Source organism: Alligator sinensis, unplaced genomic scaffold, assembly GCF_000455745.1.
Source record: "Alligator sinensis unplaced genomic scaffold, ASM45574v1 scaffold1825_1, whole genome shotgun sequence".
In the NCBI taxonomy this organism is placed as follows: domain Eukaryota; kingdom Metazoa; phylum Chordata; order Crocodylia; family Alligatoridae; genus Alligator; species Alligator sinensis.
The window spans coordinates 167,237-180,698 of record NW_005843333.1 but is presented as its reverse complement, the minus strand read 5'-3'; the positions used below and the strand labels follow the sequence as shown (position 1 = coordinate 180,698).

General features: G+C 46.9%; 1 protein-coding gene across 1 annotated transcript in view; it reads left to right on the top strand.

The window, feature by feature from the left end:
- The window catches only part of LOC102382285 (homeobox-containing protein 1-like), a 54,625-nt gene that overhangs the window by 8,542 nt on the left and 32,621 nt on the right, over nt 1-13,462 (top strand). The window contains exon 2 of the mRNA XM_006038377.3: nt 3,027-3,180. Within this exon, the coding sequence (XP_006038439.1) occupies nt 3,041-3,180 (140 nt within the window). The 5' untranslated portion in view covers nt 3,027-3,040. The remainder of the gene's footprint in view (nt 1-3,026; nt 3,181-13,462) is intronic.

Sequence of the window (13,462 nt, the reverse complement as noted above, 5' to 3'; positions counted from 1 at the left end):
AGACTGAGGGGGAATTTGATAACAGTCTTCAAATACCTGACGAGCAATTATAATGAGAATGGAGACGTTTAGGCTCAAATCACAGCAGAGGAAATTTAAGCTGGAAATTAGGAAGAACTTTCTAAGTGTGGTTAAACCTTGGAAGAAGCTGCCTAGAGAAGTCGTGGAGTCTCCATCTCTGGAAATTTTCAAGAAGGGGTTGTACATGCACTTGTCTGGGATGGTTTAATCGGGGATAACCCTGCCCTGAGTAGGGGGCTGGACTGGATGGCTTCATGAGATCCCTTCCAGCCCTACTTTCCTAGGATCCTAAGTGTAGACTTCAGATGTGGTCAGGAACTGAAACACCGCAATGACAAGTGTAGATTGCAAGCCTAGCATCGGCCTAATTTATGGATCAGATGCATGTAAGCTTGTATAGATCGAAGTGCTCAGCATATACAATAAGTAATAGCCTGGGAAAGTAGAATAAAATCTGTTGGTCAAGGCCATCAGTAACAGGCTGGGCCAGGTGCTGATAATTGCTTTTTGGAAAGCACCAATAGTAGCTAAAGGGAACAGCTGCAGTAACCCAGTGTTTTTTCTTGTGATGAGAAAAACTCAATTATGCGTAGCTAGTTAGAGTCCTGTTAAAATGACAGCGTGCTCTTGTTAACGAAATACGTTAAGGCAGAAATGTGCAATCACTTGTTGCAAGCATTGACCATTTTCAGCCCTGACCACCAAAGCCAAGCAACAGAAGCTAAAGCAGAAGGCCCAAAAAGCCCAAAAAGCTTTTTTTAAGTGACTACAGAGTGAGCCTTTGCAGATGTGACAACTATTTTGGTCAGCAAAGGAAAGAAAGCAGTTAACACCTCCAGCTAAAACAGATCAGACTGAGCAGAGCAAAAGGCCTGAAAGAAAACATTGGAAGAGAAGGCCTGAAAATAGATAATCCAAATGCGCTATATCATGGTTTTATTTTAAGAATGTTAGAAGTAGCGATTGATGTAACCAAATGTATTGTGTGTATAATAGACATATTTCTTAGATAAGTTGTGGAAACAAAGCGGCCTTGTTGGCGAAGACCGTAAACCAAGGTGAAAGGAAAACAGGATCCCCAGGTGGTAAAGGAAGGAGATAAGAAATCCTCCTTTCCAGCACTGTAATTTTCACAGGGACATAAATCCCTTCTAATTGACACCTTCCCAGTTCATAAGAAAACTGGTTCAGTCCAGTTCCTAAAACTTCAGCGAGACAAAGAAATATGAATAAATCACTCCAAGGATGTTTATTAGACAATTAGAAGTCGTCGGGTATAAGTGTAGGGTGGAGACAGGAGGGAAACTTGGGGAAGTCCACATGCCACCTCCCTCCTGAGTCTCCCCGCCTGGTGTAGGTAAGAACCTGTGAGACACTGGTCAGGGTAGCTGGACATTGAAATAAATGTTTATTCTTGTGCTTTTGGGATGTGACAGGCAAAGGTCGGGCTGTAGATCTGTCTTTTGCCTCTTTTCTGACCTGAGTGGTTATAATTAAGGGAATTAGAACTGGATTTCAATTTTGCATTTAAAGAATAATCATTAAGAGAATTGTAGCTGCACCTTAAGTCTGTGTCTAAGCTGGCAAAAGAGGTCCAAATATAGACGGGCTGTAGTCTTGTCTCACTAAAGGCCAAACAGTCATGAGTTTTTGATAACATAAGGGTTTCACCTCCCGTCACTTACAGATGAAAATAGCAATGCTATTTTATCACTATTATTTCATCTGTATTTTTATGACCGGGATCTAGCCACTCTAAGCACGTGTAGTTTGCCTCATCCGGTTTTCTTCGCAGCGCTGCATTCGTATCGGCAACAGCACCTGCTGGTTCACAGAGAGGCATGGGATAAGACTGGCTCGATGTGCTGCCTGTCCTAGGCTCTAGCACTTGTTCTGTATGTTGCAAATAAAAAAAAGACAGATTTTCCTTCACCCCAGCACTAGAAAGCCTCAGGAAAGCAAATTCAAACCGTATCCTACTTAACCACCCCTGACAGCACTCAGTATGCTCCTCCCCACGATGCTGGCTATTTTGGACCAAACAAGTGAGTTGTAGAGCAGAGGGGCCCCTCTTGGAGGATGCTCTGGCAGCAGATCTGTATCTTACACAGCAGGTTGGCTTGAGCTTCTGGAAAGGAACCCACCAGGCACCAGTTAAGTGGTTCTGTTAAGAGCTAACGGAGGGGGAACGAACAGGGAAGTTGCTGTTTAGTCCTTATAGATTTCCTAGACATTAGGGCTGGAAGGGACCTCGCAAGATCATCGAGTCCAGCCCCTGCCCCAGGGGCAGGAAGTCAGCTGGGGTCAAAGGATCCCAGCCAGATCAGCATCCAAGTGTTTCTTGAAAGCATCCAGGGTAGGTGCATGCACCACCTCTGCAGGGAGTCTATTCCAGGCCCTCGGACAGTAAAGAGGTTTTTTCCCTATATCCAGCCTAAAATGGTCTTCCAGGAGTTTGTGACCATTGGACCTTGTCTTCCCTTGGGGTGCCCTGGTGAACGAACAGGGATGCTGCCATCCTGTCCTTCACAGACTCCTTGTATTAATGGGTCCAGTTCTACGTAGTTCATGAGACTTGGTTCTACACAGGGTGCTCATTCGGAGGGGTACTTGGGCATCAAGCCATGGACATATTTTAAAAAGAGCTAGAAGCACAGCTGGAATTAGTCCAAGCTTGGGCATAGCTTAGTTGTGCTCTGTAGGAAACTGGTTGTCTTGATGGGGACAAGTTGGTTCTTTCAAAATGGCTGTCAGTGAAGGCTCCAAGCTTCATTCTCCTCCAGTTTAGCCCAGTTGAATGCCAGGATGTCAAACAGGTTGCTCCTCATTCTGCCCAGTGTAAGTGGGAACACAGTCTGGGCTCATGTGTCTTTCCTGTCTGTTTGTTTGCTTGCTTTCATCTTGAGCTCGAATGGGTTTACCTGTTGTCTTTTATTAGCAGGACTAACAAAAGGAGCAGGATTTCCAGTCCATTAGGAATCGCAGTATTTGTTTATCGTTTGTAGGGGCTACGTTAAGCATGAGACCTGCTCCTATCCCAGTAGAAGAGCCAGAATGGAGACAGACACCTCCCCCAGTCACAGCTACCTCTGGGACCTTCAGACTACGGCGGGGCAGTCGGTTCACGTGGAGGAAGGAGTGCCTGGCTGTTATGGAGAGGTATGTGTCTCCTTGGGGCCGCAGCGGCGCATGTTTCGGAGGGGAAGTAGATCAAAGTACTGTTTGTCCCTGTTCTGAAGACAGCAGCTCTCATGCATGTGTTTCATCCTTGTGCAAACCAATTAGCTGTCTGGTCAGGTGTTTTTAGATAGTCAAATATGAGGACATATTTCATCAGATGTAAAGAAAAAAAACAAACGCTTGAGTGCCGTGTTCTTAACCATGAAGAATATTCTTTATAGTCCCTGAAAGACTTTTTCCTTGATCCCTTCTTCTGAATCTCCCAGGACTTCCCTTAGCTTGGCAGGGAACTTATTTCCAGTGCACACCAGACTGTCTCTCATGGGGTCTGAACAGGCTTTGCTTTGTGCTGCGCCATGCATATTTCCATTTTGTTATTTTTCCCTCCAACACATAAGATTATGGTTTTATCTTGGCATTTCCTCGGCACTGTAGATGGGCAGGGTGCTATAGAAGGGGAGAGCTTTGCCTAATAAGTTACAGATTCCCTTCCCAGAAAGGCCTTTTGCAGCTATGAACATGAGCTGGGCATGATACAGGGCAAAGTGCTTCCATTAAAATACATACGCAGCGTGGCAGGGGTCATTAGTACTCCCAGCTCTTCAGCTCTGCAGAGATTAAATGCTTCCATGCAGGGGCTGTCTGCTTTCTGCATGTTTTCTCTTTCACATCTCTCTCTTGTGGCTAATATGAATTTATGGGAAAGGTCCAGAAAGCTCGGTGAGACCATGGAGGGTGAGTGCTTATTCCTTGTAAAGACTAAATTGCTGGGAGGGGCTTTTTCCTGTTCCAGCTTAGGAGCATGTGGAGCATCAGGCTGGTCACTGGTAATGGATTTGGCTGGGAGCACCCTGAGCTCAGAAGAGGGGGGAGATGGGGATGTTTGGCAGCATCAGGCCCAGACCAGCGTAAGAGGAGGATGACAGCTGCACTATAGGGGATCTTGTACAGGTTTCTGGTATCAAAGTAATTGAGGCAGGTCTCGTAACATCCTCCTGTTAGAAACTTTCTAGCGTTTGGGGGGGATTCCATTCATATTAAAATTTGAGGTGGGGGGCCTAATAATTGATTTATGAGATGATGTTGTCTATGGAAGGGAATGCAAAGCTGCAGATGCCTTTCATGCTCTTCCATTCTGGGCGCTGGTGCAGGATACACAAGGAGCAGGTCAGCCTCTTTTCATAAGGGCAGCCGACGTGTCTGATGCATCTGGCAATAACCTAGCTCTGGAAGTGCAGCACACTCGTCGCTGTTAGTGCCAAATGGTATCCTTCCTGTCCCTCCAGGTAGTTAGGGAGTGAGCCAGGGGGGCACAAGGGGCCCTGGCCATAGCTTTTGTTCTGACCAGTAACCACTGACACATGCCTCTGACTTTTGCCTAGGAAGGGCCCAATCCTTCCAAGTGCCTGTGCCCTTTTCAGCACCCCAAGCTCCTACTGAAGGCACACAGTAGGTTGCAGGTTGCAAGCCCTGTATGTGTCCTGTACCTGTGAGTGCTTGCACACCATATCAAATAACTGCCAGTAGGCTCTCCTTTCCTTCCTTTGGGCAGAGGGCTCTGTAACCCCAAAGGAGCAGGATGACACCAGCACTGTTACCATCTCCAGCCTGCCTCCCTTACTACAGCAAAAGTTTTTGGGGGTTTTCTTTTTCCCCACACATATAGTCTTTGGTGAAGGAGTGAATTAGCTCATATGAATGAGACTGCACTTAGGGGGCTCGAACCTAGCATGTGTTTGTAAATTCTAGCTTGCTGCAGCGCTGATACTCAGCGGTTATTTGTTAAATCTGTTCCTCATAAATGATTCTCATTTAAATTATTCAAACAAATAGCCCAGCCCTGCCCTGAAGGGCTTTTATAATGTAAGCACCATGCTGGATGGAGATCTGAGAGTGAAGAGTCCTACATCTGTGCAGAGGCCCACGGTCTCTACAGAGTAGCAGCAGAGCTCATACAGACAGCACAAAGCATGGGGCAGGACTGGCAGGTGGTTTGCTCATCCGTGGCTTCTCCCATTGCCTCTCCTTACTTCCCTTTCTTTCTTAAGTACATTGTTGTTGCTCCCAAGGGGCTGTCAGCTCCTGCTGCGACAGGGTTCGAGACACAGTGAATATAACCAGATCAGCTTTTATTCACTGCCAGTTTGGTGATGCGGTCAGCCAGCAAGGGGATAGATGCAAAGGCGTGTGAATCCCAAACCTCCAAGATTGTGCATTTTTTATGCGCCCATGGGCACATTGTTGGTCCATACATTAGCTAATACATGTTTAGGTGCCCAGGTGCATTCCCTGATTACACATTAACTAGCTAATCAGAACAATAATCATGCACCAAACCTCTGCTCACAGTTAGGTGGTGTCTGGGTCCTGAATTCCTTTCCCTTCCCTAAACCTCAATGCACCATTCATCCAACTTGTTTATCGTATTAGGTCCCTTACTGAGCAGGCAGGTACAGCCTATCGCTCTGCTCAGCCTCGCCTCCCTCATTCTTCCCAACCATTGTAGGCCTCCTTAATTAGTCCCAGCAGCCACTCCTGCTGTGTAGATCATCGAATCATAAAAAATGAGTGCTTATGGGGACCTCAGGGGGTCACATCTAGTCTAACCCTCTAAAAGCAGCACCAGCCCCAACTACATCATCCCAGCCAAAGCTTTGCCGGGTCTCTAGCCAGGTCTTAAGAAACCTCCAAGGATGGAGACTCCACCACCTCTCTGGGGAGCCTGTTCCAGTGCTTTACTACCCTCATAAGAAAGTTTTCCTAATCTCTAACCTCAACTTCCCTTGCTGCAGCTTGAGCCCATTGCTCCTTGTTCATCATCTGCCCCCACTGAGAACAGCCCAGCTCCATCCTGTTTGCAACCCCCTGCAGGGAGGTGAAGGCTGCTATTCAATCCCCCTCGGTCTTCTCTTCTGCCGACTAAATCAGCCCGGTTCCCTCAGCCTCTCCTGAGATGCAGCCCAATCCCAAATTGTTTCACATACCTCACTAGGAGATTACTGTTTAATCCTTCCAGGTGTGCCCAGCAAGGCTGACAAATGAGTCAGCAGTATTCAGCAATAAAAAGAAAATAGAAGGAGTTTTACATCTGACTGTCCCTTCTGCCATTTGGCATTGAGGAAGCAGAGTGAAAAGACTCAAATCTGGACCATCACCTGCCTCTTGGACCCAGTGCGCACATACTGCACAGTCTGTGAATTAGGGCAAGGAAACAGGTCTCCCAGTTTCTGTACAGCATCCAGTGCCATTTCTGTTTTACTGGTTGTGTTACTGAGCGCCTGAACCCCTCTGGGCTGAGGGTTGAATAGTACGCAACCATTGATCCTCTGGATCATGGTGTACCTGTAAGAGGGCTAGTCCGGTGCCTGATGATTTGAATCCATTTGCGGCTGACAAGCCCAATTCGAGGGTGACACGTCTCATTACAAGTTTCATAGATCCGTGTGTTGTCTGAGTTGGAGTCCAAGTTTATAGCACACTGCTTTCTTCTTTCTCGCTTTTCTTCCATCCTTTGGATCAAAGCCGCTTCGTGTTGACAGCTGCTCCCTCCAGATTGGACGGGATTCTGTGAGCTCCTCCTAGCTGTCTTCATTGCTGTTGAATGACTTCGTATCATTTTTGTACACAGTGCTGTAGAGAGTGACCCTGCTTTCAAAAGCACAATGCCATGCAAGCAAATGTTGCCCTTTTCTTTCTCAAAAACCACTTCTGCTCTGGCATCTAGCTAGTGGGGTGGGAGTGTTGTAGTTGCAATGCTCTGGGAAATATGTGAGAAGTATGGGTTTTTGTGGGGAATATCTTATATTAGATCAACTAGAGTTGTGGAAGTTGTTAGACCAGCCCTTCCTCAGGTCTGGGAAAGAAGCAGAAAGGCAGCCTACACTAAGTAACTTGTGACTTTTGTTTGACTCTAATATATAAATGAAAATAGATACTTCAGCTGGAAGGGGCTATAAAAATGTGTAAAAACCATAGCTGACATCTCCAGAAGTCAGCCAACCTGTGATGGTTTGGGGCATATCAGTGAGCCAAAATTGATTTCATGAGTTAAAAAACCAAATGAAATTCAATATTTTATACCATCAGGAACTGCCGACTTGCACATGAGGAAATCTGGGTAAACACATGATCTTGCTTTCACTGTTTATTTCTTCCTCCACTTTCCATGTTCATTTTAACCCCCCTTATTTGTTGTGTCTTCTCTCCGATAGCAAGCTCCCAAGGGGAGGGAGTTATTCCTGCTATGTGGTTATATGGAGTCTCCCCACATCAGTGCCCTGATTCTGACTTCAGGCGTGATGGTAACGCAGTGGGGGGTTTGTGAAAGACAAATGTACCGTTCCCTGCCATGTATAAAGACTTTGCCAAGAGGATGGGAGGCACCTGCTTTAGAGCACATTGATGATGCACAGAGCAGGCACGTAACAGAGTCCCAGTCTCAAGATTTAGCTGCTGAGGTGAAGCACAGCCTTTCTTAATAACTTAGGGTGTCCGCTTACCCATTTTCCTAACAGATAAAGCTTGGTTTTGCACAAGTAGAGTGGATGCAGTGTCCAAAGTGGACATACCTCTGGTTACAGGTGCACAGGATAATTCAATTTAGTGTAGCATCTACTGGTCATTGACCTACAAGCTGATTTTATCAGCTCTATAGCTGTCCCTTCCCTGCCAGCCTTGTGTGTGCTGTGTTGTGTGTGTGTGTGTGTGTGTGTCTGTGGATTTGAAACTTCAGTCACATTTTTAGCTCCACTTCTTAACATGATGCTAAATCTTGAGAGCTGCTGAGCTACAAACACGCCCAGTGGACATCTCAGAAATGCAGCGCCTCTCAGGAGGTGGCCTCTGACCTGGACAAGGAAAGTGATAATGCTGACATATCAATCTTCCTGATTGCGATCTGTTTAAATCAGCGGCAATTCGAATGCACTCAGCAATGTTATATTCGTGTCAAACCAGAGTGAGATCAGAATGAGGCCTGTGAGGGTATTTAAGTGCCTTGCACACATGTGCATCTGTGTACAATGTGCGTGTATCAAAGGGACAGATCAGTTTATACTGGATTTCCAGAATGCTGCTTGCAGTTCCTGTAATTCAATTCTCCTGTCTTTACTGCTTTTTGGAATTTCTCCCAGGACAGTTTATTAGTTGTTAGGCTTGGGTTTTGGACAGTGCATTCAGAAGGTCTCGCCCTCGTTCTTTTTTTTTTTTTTTAATTCTCTCTGAATATTTATGCTGTGAAGGTTAAAAGGAGCAGTAGTTCCAGAAAGTAAAGGTCTATATTTAACTGCAGACTAGGTGTGGTTCAGACAACTGCAATGCGAGCTCCCTCGTGCTGCTGTGCTAGTGAGATCAACCTTGACCTGCAGGGAATGTTCTCTTTGGTAGCCTCCTGCTCATGAAATATGCTGAGTTTTTCTGCGTGGTGGTGTTGTGGTGTGGCGTATCCTCCTTTGGGAATAGAGCCAAGATTATAATAATCGTTTCAGTTAGAACCTGAGGTTAGACTTGAAAGCCTGTTTCTTCTGCAGCTTTGCATCTCCCTTTATTACTTTTTGTCCCAAAGATTCTTTTCATGGCTTCAAACTCACCTTTGTTCCTTTCAACCTCCCTCATTAGAACTGCGAGATTGAAAATTCCCTTGGGGATTTTTTTTTTCTAATGAAAACATGCCTTTTTCCTTTTTCAAGAGAAAGAAATGTGCGACTCATGCTTTTCCTCTAATCATAAGTTGGAACTGAAAGTTTCTCTCCTCTTTCAGGCATCAGGTGGTGGCAGCAGAATCAGTCTGGACACATACCCATTTCTAGGGGCTTTTCAAAATCACGTTCTCTGTGCATACATTTTTATTACAGGCCTGAGCTGGGCTGCTTTTTCTTTGGACAGTCATTTCCGTGCAGTGGCACGGGGTTTCATGCAGTTTCCGTGTAACCTGAGTGTGTCTATTCTACTTTAAACAAAGCTATTAATTCAGCCACAGAAATGAACATTTATGTACCTAGAGTTATTTGCAGATTGCCTAAATAACAAAGCTGTTAATTCGACCACAAAAATTAACGTTTATGTACCTAGAGTTATCTGCAGATTGCCTAAATAACAAGGGTGTGGCCCTCTTTTTTCTTTAAATGCTGTCCTGTTTAGACAAGTGCAGTTGACCTAGATTAGACAAAACACATGAAAATTTGGCTTTTTTACTAGTTCAGGGTTGCTGAATAAAAACAGTCTATTTAATACTCCCAGCCCTCTGACAGTGTGGGTAAGTATTACCTCCATTTTACAGATGGGATAACTGAGTCAGATGTGAATGGCTTCGTTGCCTCTGCAGAATTGCAGGGATGGCCCTTCAGTGGCAGGGAGATAGTCGAAGTAGCCTGATCATTTTCTTTCTCAGCTCATTGCTTCCATGCCGCAGTGGGGAACAGGGAAATCTCGACATGCCAATATTCAATAAATACAAGTTTGTCTGTCCTTGCACACAGGAGCTCTGTGAAAGGAGTGGAGCAGAGGATGGACGAGGGGGTGGTGGCAGTGAGGAGCTTGAATTTGATGAAGAAAGGCAAAGGAAGCAGAATGGATTGGGGCTGTGTGTGAGACGTGCACACATATCAGGGAGGGTACAACACTCAAGCCAGGGAATCATTGGGCTAGACGAAGCACAACAGGAATCCTATAAGTTCCCTTTGTCTCTCCTTACCCTTTGCACCCATCAGACGCAATCCTGTGTCACAAGGACCATTGCTTTGGCCAAAGAGAATTGTCCTAGTTCTCCTCTAAACCCGAGCTGTATCCCGCTCTCCGGGGAGGTGCGGAACCTGCCACCCCTGTGGCAAGGCCGTTGCTGCAGTGCCCCTTGGGGCTAGTGGCATGCAAAGCAAGCAAGCATTGGCATTGGCCGCTTGAGCTTTGCGGGGCTGTGCAGTGAGGGATGCCCGCCCTGACGCTCACCGTTAAAAATCTTTCTGTTTAGGAAGCACTGCAACAGCCCAACACTGGGGCTTCCACCACTTCCCTGGGGAGAACGGGAGATCTACGAGTTCATGAAATTCAGTTAGATTTTATCGTTGCTAATTTCATCCCATTACTCTTAGTGATGCCTTCTTGCAGAACGGTAATAACTGGTGCCATTGGGGATTTAGGACTCCTGTGCAGTGCCCAGCATGAGATTTGAGTTTTGTACTCTGGGCGTTCCTTCCTAGCAGTGGAGCAGGAAGTTTCTGCTTGCAACCTCTTCTCTAAGGTGTGTGTACCACTAGAAGGAGAACGTCAGCGTGATGGATACCAGTGGCTGGCTCAGATGTTGCTCAGCTTTATTTTGGAGGCATGGCAGGAGCTGGGGCATAGAGATGGGGACAGCTGTCCTATTGTATGATATTGGGCAGATCATGATCTTTCCTGCCTTTACTTCCCCATCGCTGAAACTGATCCACTTGAGAAGGTCTCAACACCTCCAGCTAGATTCCAGTGACAGCAGTGGAGGGTCCTCAATTCCTATGGCAGATTTAGACTAGGTATGGGCAAAATCTTTATATAAATTATATGCCATATTTACTTAAATCTAAGATGAGGTCCCCTGCCCATCAGCACGGGGTGGGGACCCTCGTCTTAGATTCGCATACAAAGCCGGAGTCAAACCCACAACAACTACCTGCCTCCTCCCCTGCTCACCCACTTGCACTCTGCAGCTTTCCTCCCTGTTCCCCCTTCACCTTCTACCCCTTTACTGTCAGGTACAACTAGGTGTCCCCTGCCTGGCCAGTCAGCAGTGCTGCTGCTGCTGCATGGCCCGACAAGGACTGCATTTCTACATGTTGTGCCATGGGGAGGGAACTGAGCCTGAGCAGCGTCTTTCAGTGAGGCGGAGGAGAGAGGGGAGCAGAGGCAGAGACTGTGGGGGTGGGGGAAGGCCGCGGGGGGACGGATGGCAAGGCAGCCCTGGCTGCTCTAGTAGTGGGGTGGGGTATGAATTGAAGACAACCCTCTGATAATTAGATTCCAGACCTGGAAAATTATAACACATTTATCAATTTTCCATAAATAAGATTAGATCATTGAGGGGGCGGTCTTAAATTCAGGGTTGTCTTAGATTGAGGTAAATGGTAATTAGCTCAGCACTGGAGCAGGTGACCTGGGGAGGTTTTGGGATTCCCATCACCAGACCTTTTCAAGAACAAGCAAGACAAACATCTGTCAGGCTCAGGCTAGGGCATAGCTGTCCAACTTGGCGCGTGGGCCACATGTGTAGTGTAGGGGGGCGGGGAACACAGTGTGGCAGTGGTGGAGGTGCCCACGCAGTGCAGCCTGGGGCCCTGTGGCTTGCCTTGGTGCAGCCCACATGGCAATTGGCCCCCACCGATGTGACCTGTGAGACGTGCAGCCTCCAGCTGCTTAGAAGTTGAACAGCCACAGTCAAGGGGGATGGCTCAAATGATGTCTTACGGTCCTTTCCAGCCAGACGTGTCTATGGCATTGCAAGATACTGTGCGATCCACCCAGTGAGACGCTCGCGTCAGTAAGTTCTCCTGGATCTCTGGACAGAATGGCTGCGTGGGAGCTTTAGTATTATTTCCTAGTTGTGTGTGTAGAAGGGGGCAAAGAAGGGCACCAATAAAAGGTATTCCATAGTGTTCATTTCACAGTTTAGATGCAATGGCAAAGGCAGTTTTCGGCTGGAAAGCAGTGGTTGGGCTCAGGGTCACTGCTGCACGTTGTCACGAAATGGAAACTCAGTCATTTTGCACTTAGTAGACAGTATCATTCTTATTTTGCATTACATCGAGCCGTGTTCCATCTTAGACATGCATATTATGCAGGCTCCCTAATTTAATCAGCAGTGAGCAAATCCCAGTTGTTTTAATCAGATTGCCCACAGTAAAATACAATATATACTAAAATTCCTGTCCAAACAACTCCTCAAGCAATGTTCTTTTAAAGGATTCAGCACCTCACAGCTATTTCTTGTCTGGGGGGAGGAGAGGTGCTTTTTGTAGCTTAATTTTCCATATTTATTTTTAATAAAAAGAAAAAAAAATCTGCTTGCAGCAAACTACGGATAAAACGTCCTATCTACCAAGATCAAAACTATTGAAATTAGTTGGCAAAAGGAACCTTGATCTGCAGGCTTGATAGCGAGGCAATGTGATCTTATTATAACGCTGTTTAAAATGGACACGCCTGGATGGTCCGCCGCTCTCACCAGTACGAGACCAGGCACACTGGTGCTCTTCCTTCCTACCGCTCCTGGTGAGACATGGGAAAGCTACAGTTTAGGATGAGATCTTAAAAATCGAACCCTCTCACAGGAACAGAGGAGGTGCCATACCAGATGGATCAAACCTGTGCCTTTCTCTCTCACGTGGCCAAGACGAGATGCGGGCCTGTCCAAATGGTGGCTCGTGGGCCGAGTGCAGCCTGCAAGTGGTTGCTAAATCATGGCCCACAGATGAGCACATAGCCCCAGATGCCTTGCAGGACCCCCTGTGGTGCACCATGGCTGCTGGCAGCCCCTACCACCAGCCCCTCCCTCACTCCTGGACCAGCCTCTTCTCCTGGCTGTGGAGCACCACGAAAGCCCGTGGGTACCGCACATGTCTCTGAGGCAGGGATCCACCATGCCCGTGGTGGGGCAGGAGTTAGACAGCTCTGCTTTAGGGGAAGATGCTTAGCCATGGCTGCTGCCTGTCACACTCCACCAGTATTATCTCATTTCTTTGTGCTCCCTTGCCTGTATCCGTCTGCCATCTGTTGCCTTTTGTCTTGGCCTCTGATTGTAAGCTCTCAGGGGCACACTCTGTCTTTGGACCTGTATTTGAACAGAGCGGGATCCTGGTCCATGACCAGGACTCCTCAGCATGTAATTTGTACAGATAATAAATGACCAGGAAAAGGGCCAATGTGGTCCCCATTTTCAAGAAGGGGAGGAAGAAGGACCCAGGGAACTATAAGTCAGTCAGGCTCACCTCCATCCTAGGCAAAGTCTTCAAAAAAATTATCAAGGCTCACATTTGCGAGAGCCCGACAGGACAAATTATGCTGAGGGGAAGCCAGCACGGGTTCGTGGCAGGTAGATCATGCCTGACTAATCTAGTCTCTTTTTACGACCAGGTTACAAAACACCTGGACGCAGGAGTAGGGGTTGATGTTGTATACTTAGACTTCAGGAAGGCCTTCGATACGGTATCCCACCCCATACTAGTGAACAAGTTAAGAGGCTGTGACTTGGATGACTACCCAGTCCGGTGGGTGGCGAATTCGCTAGAGGGTCGAA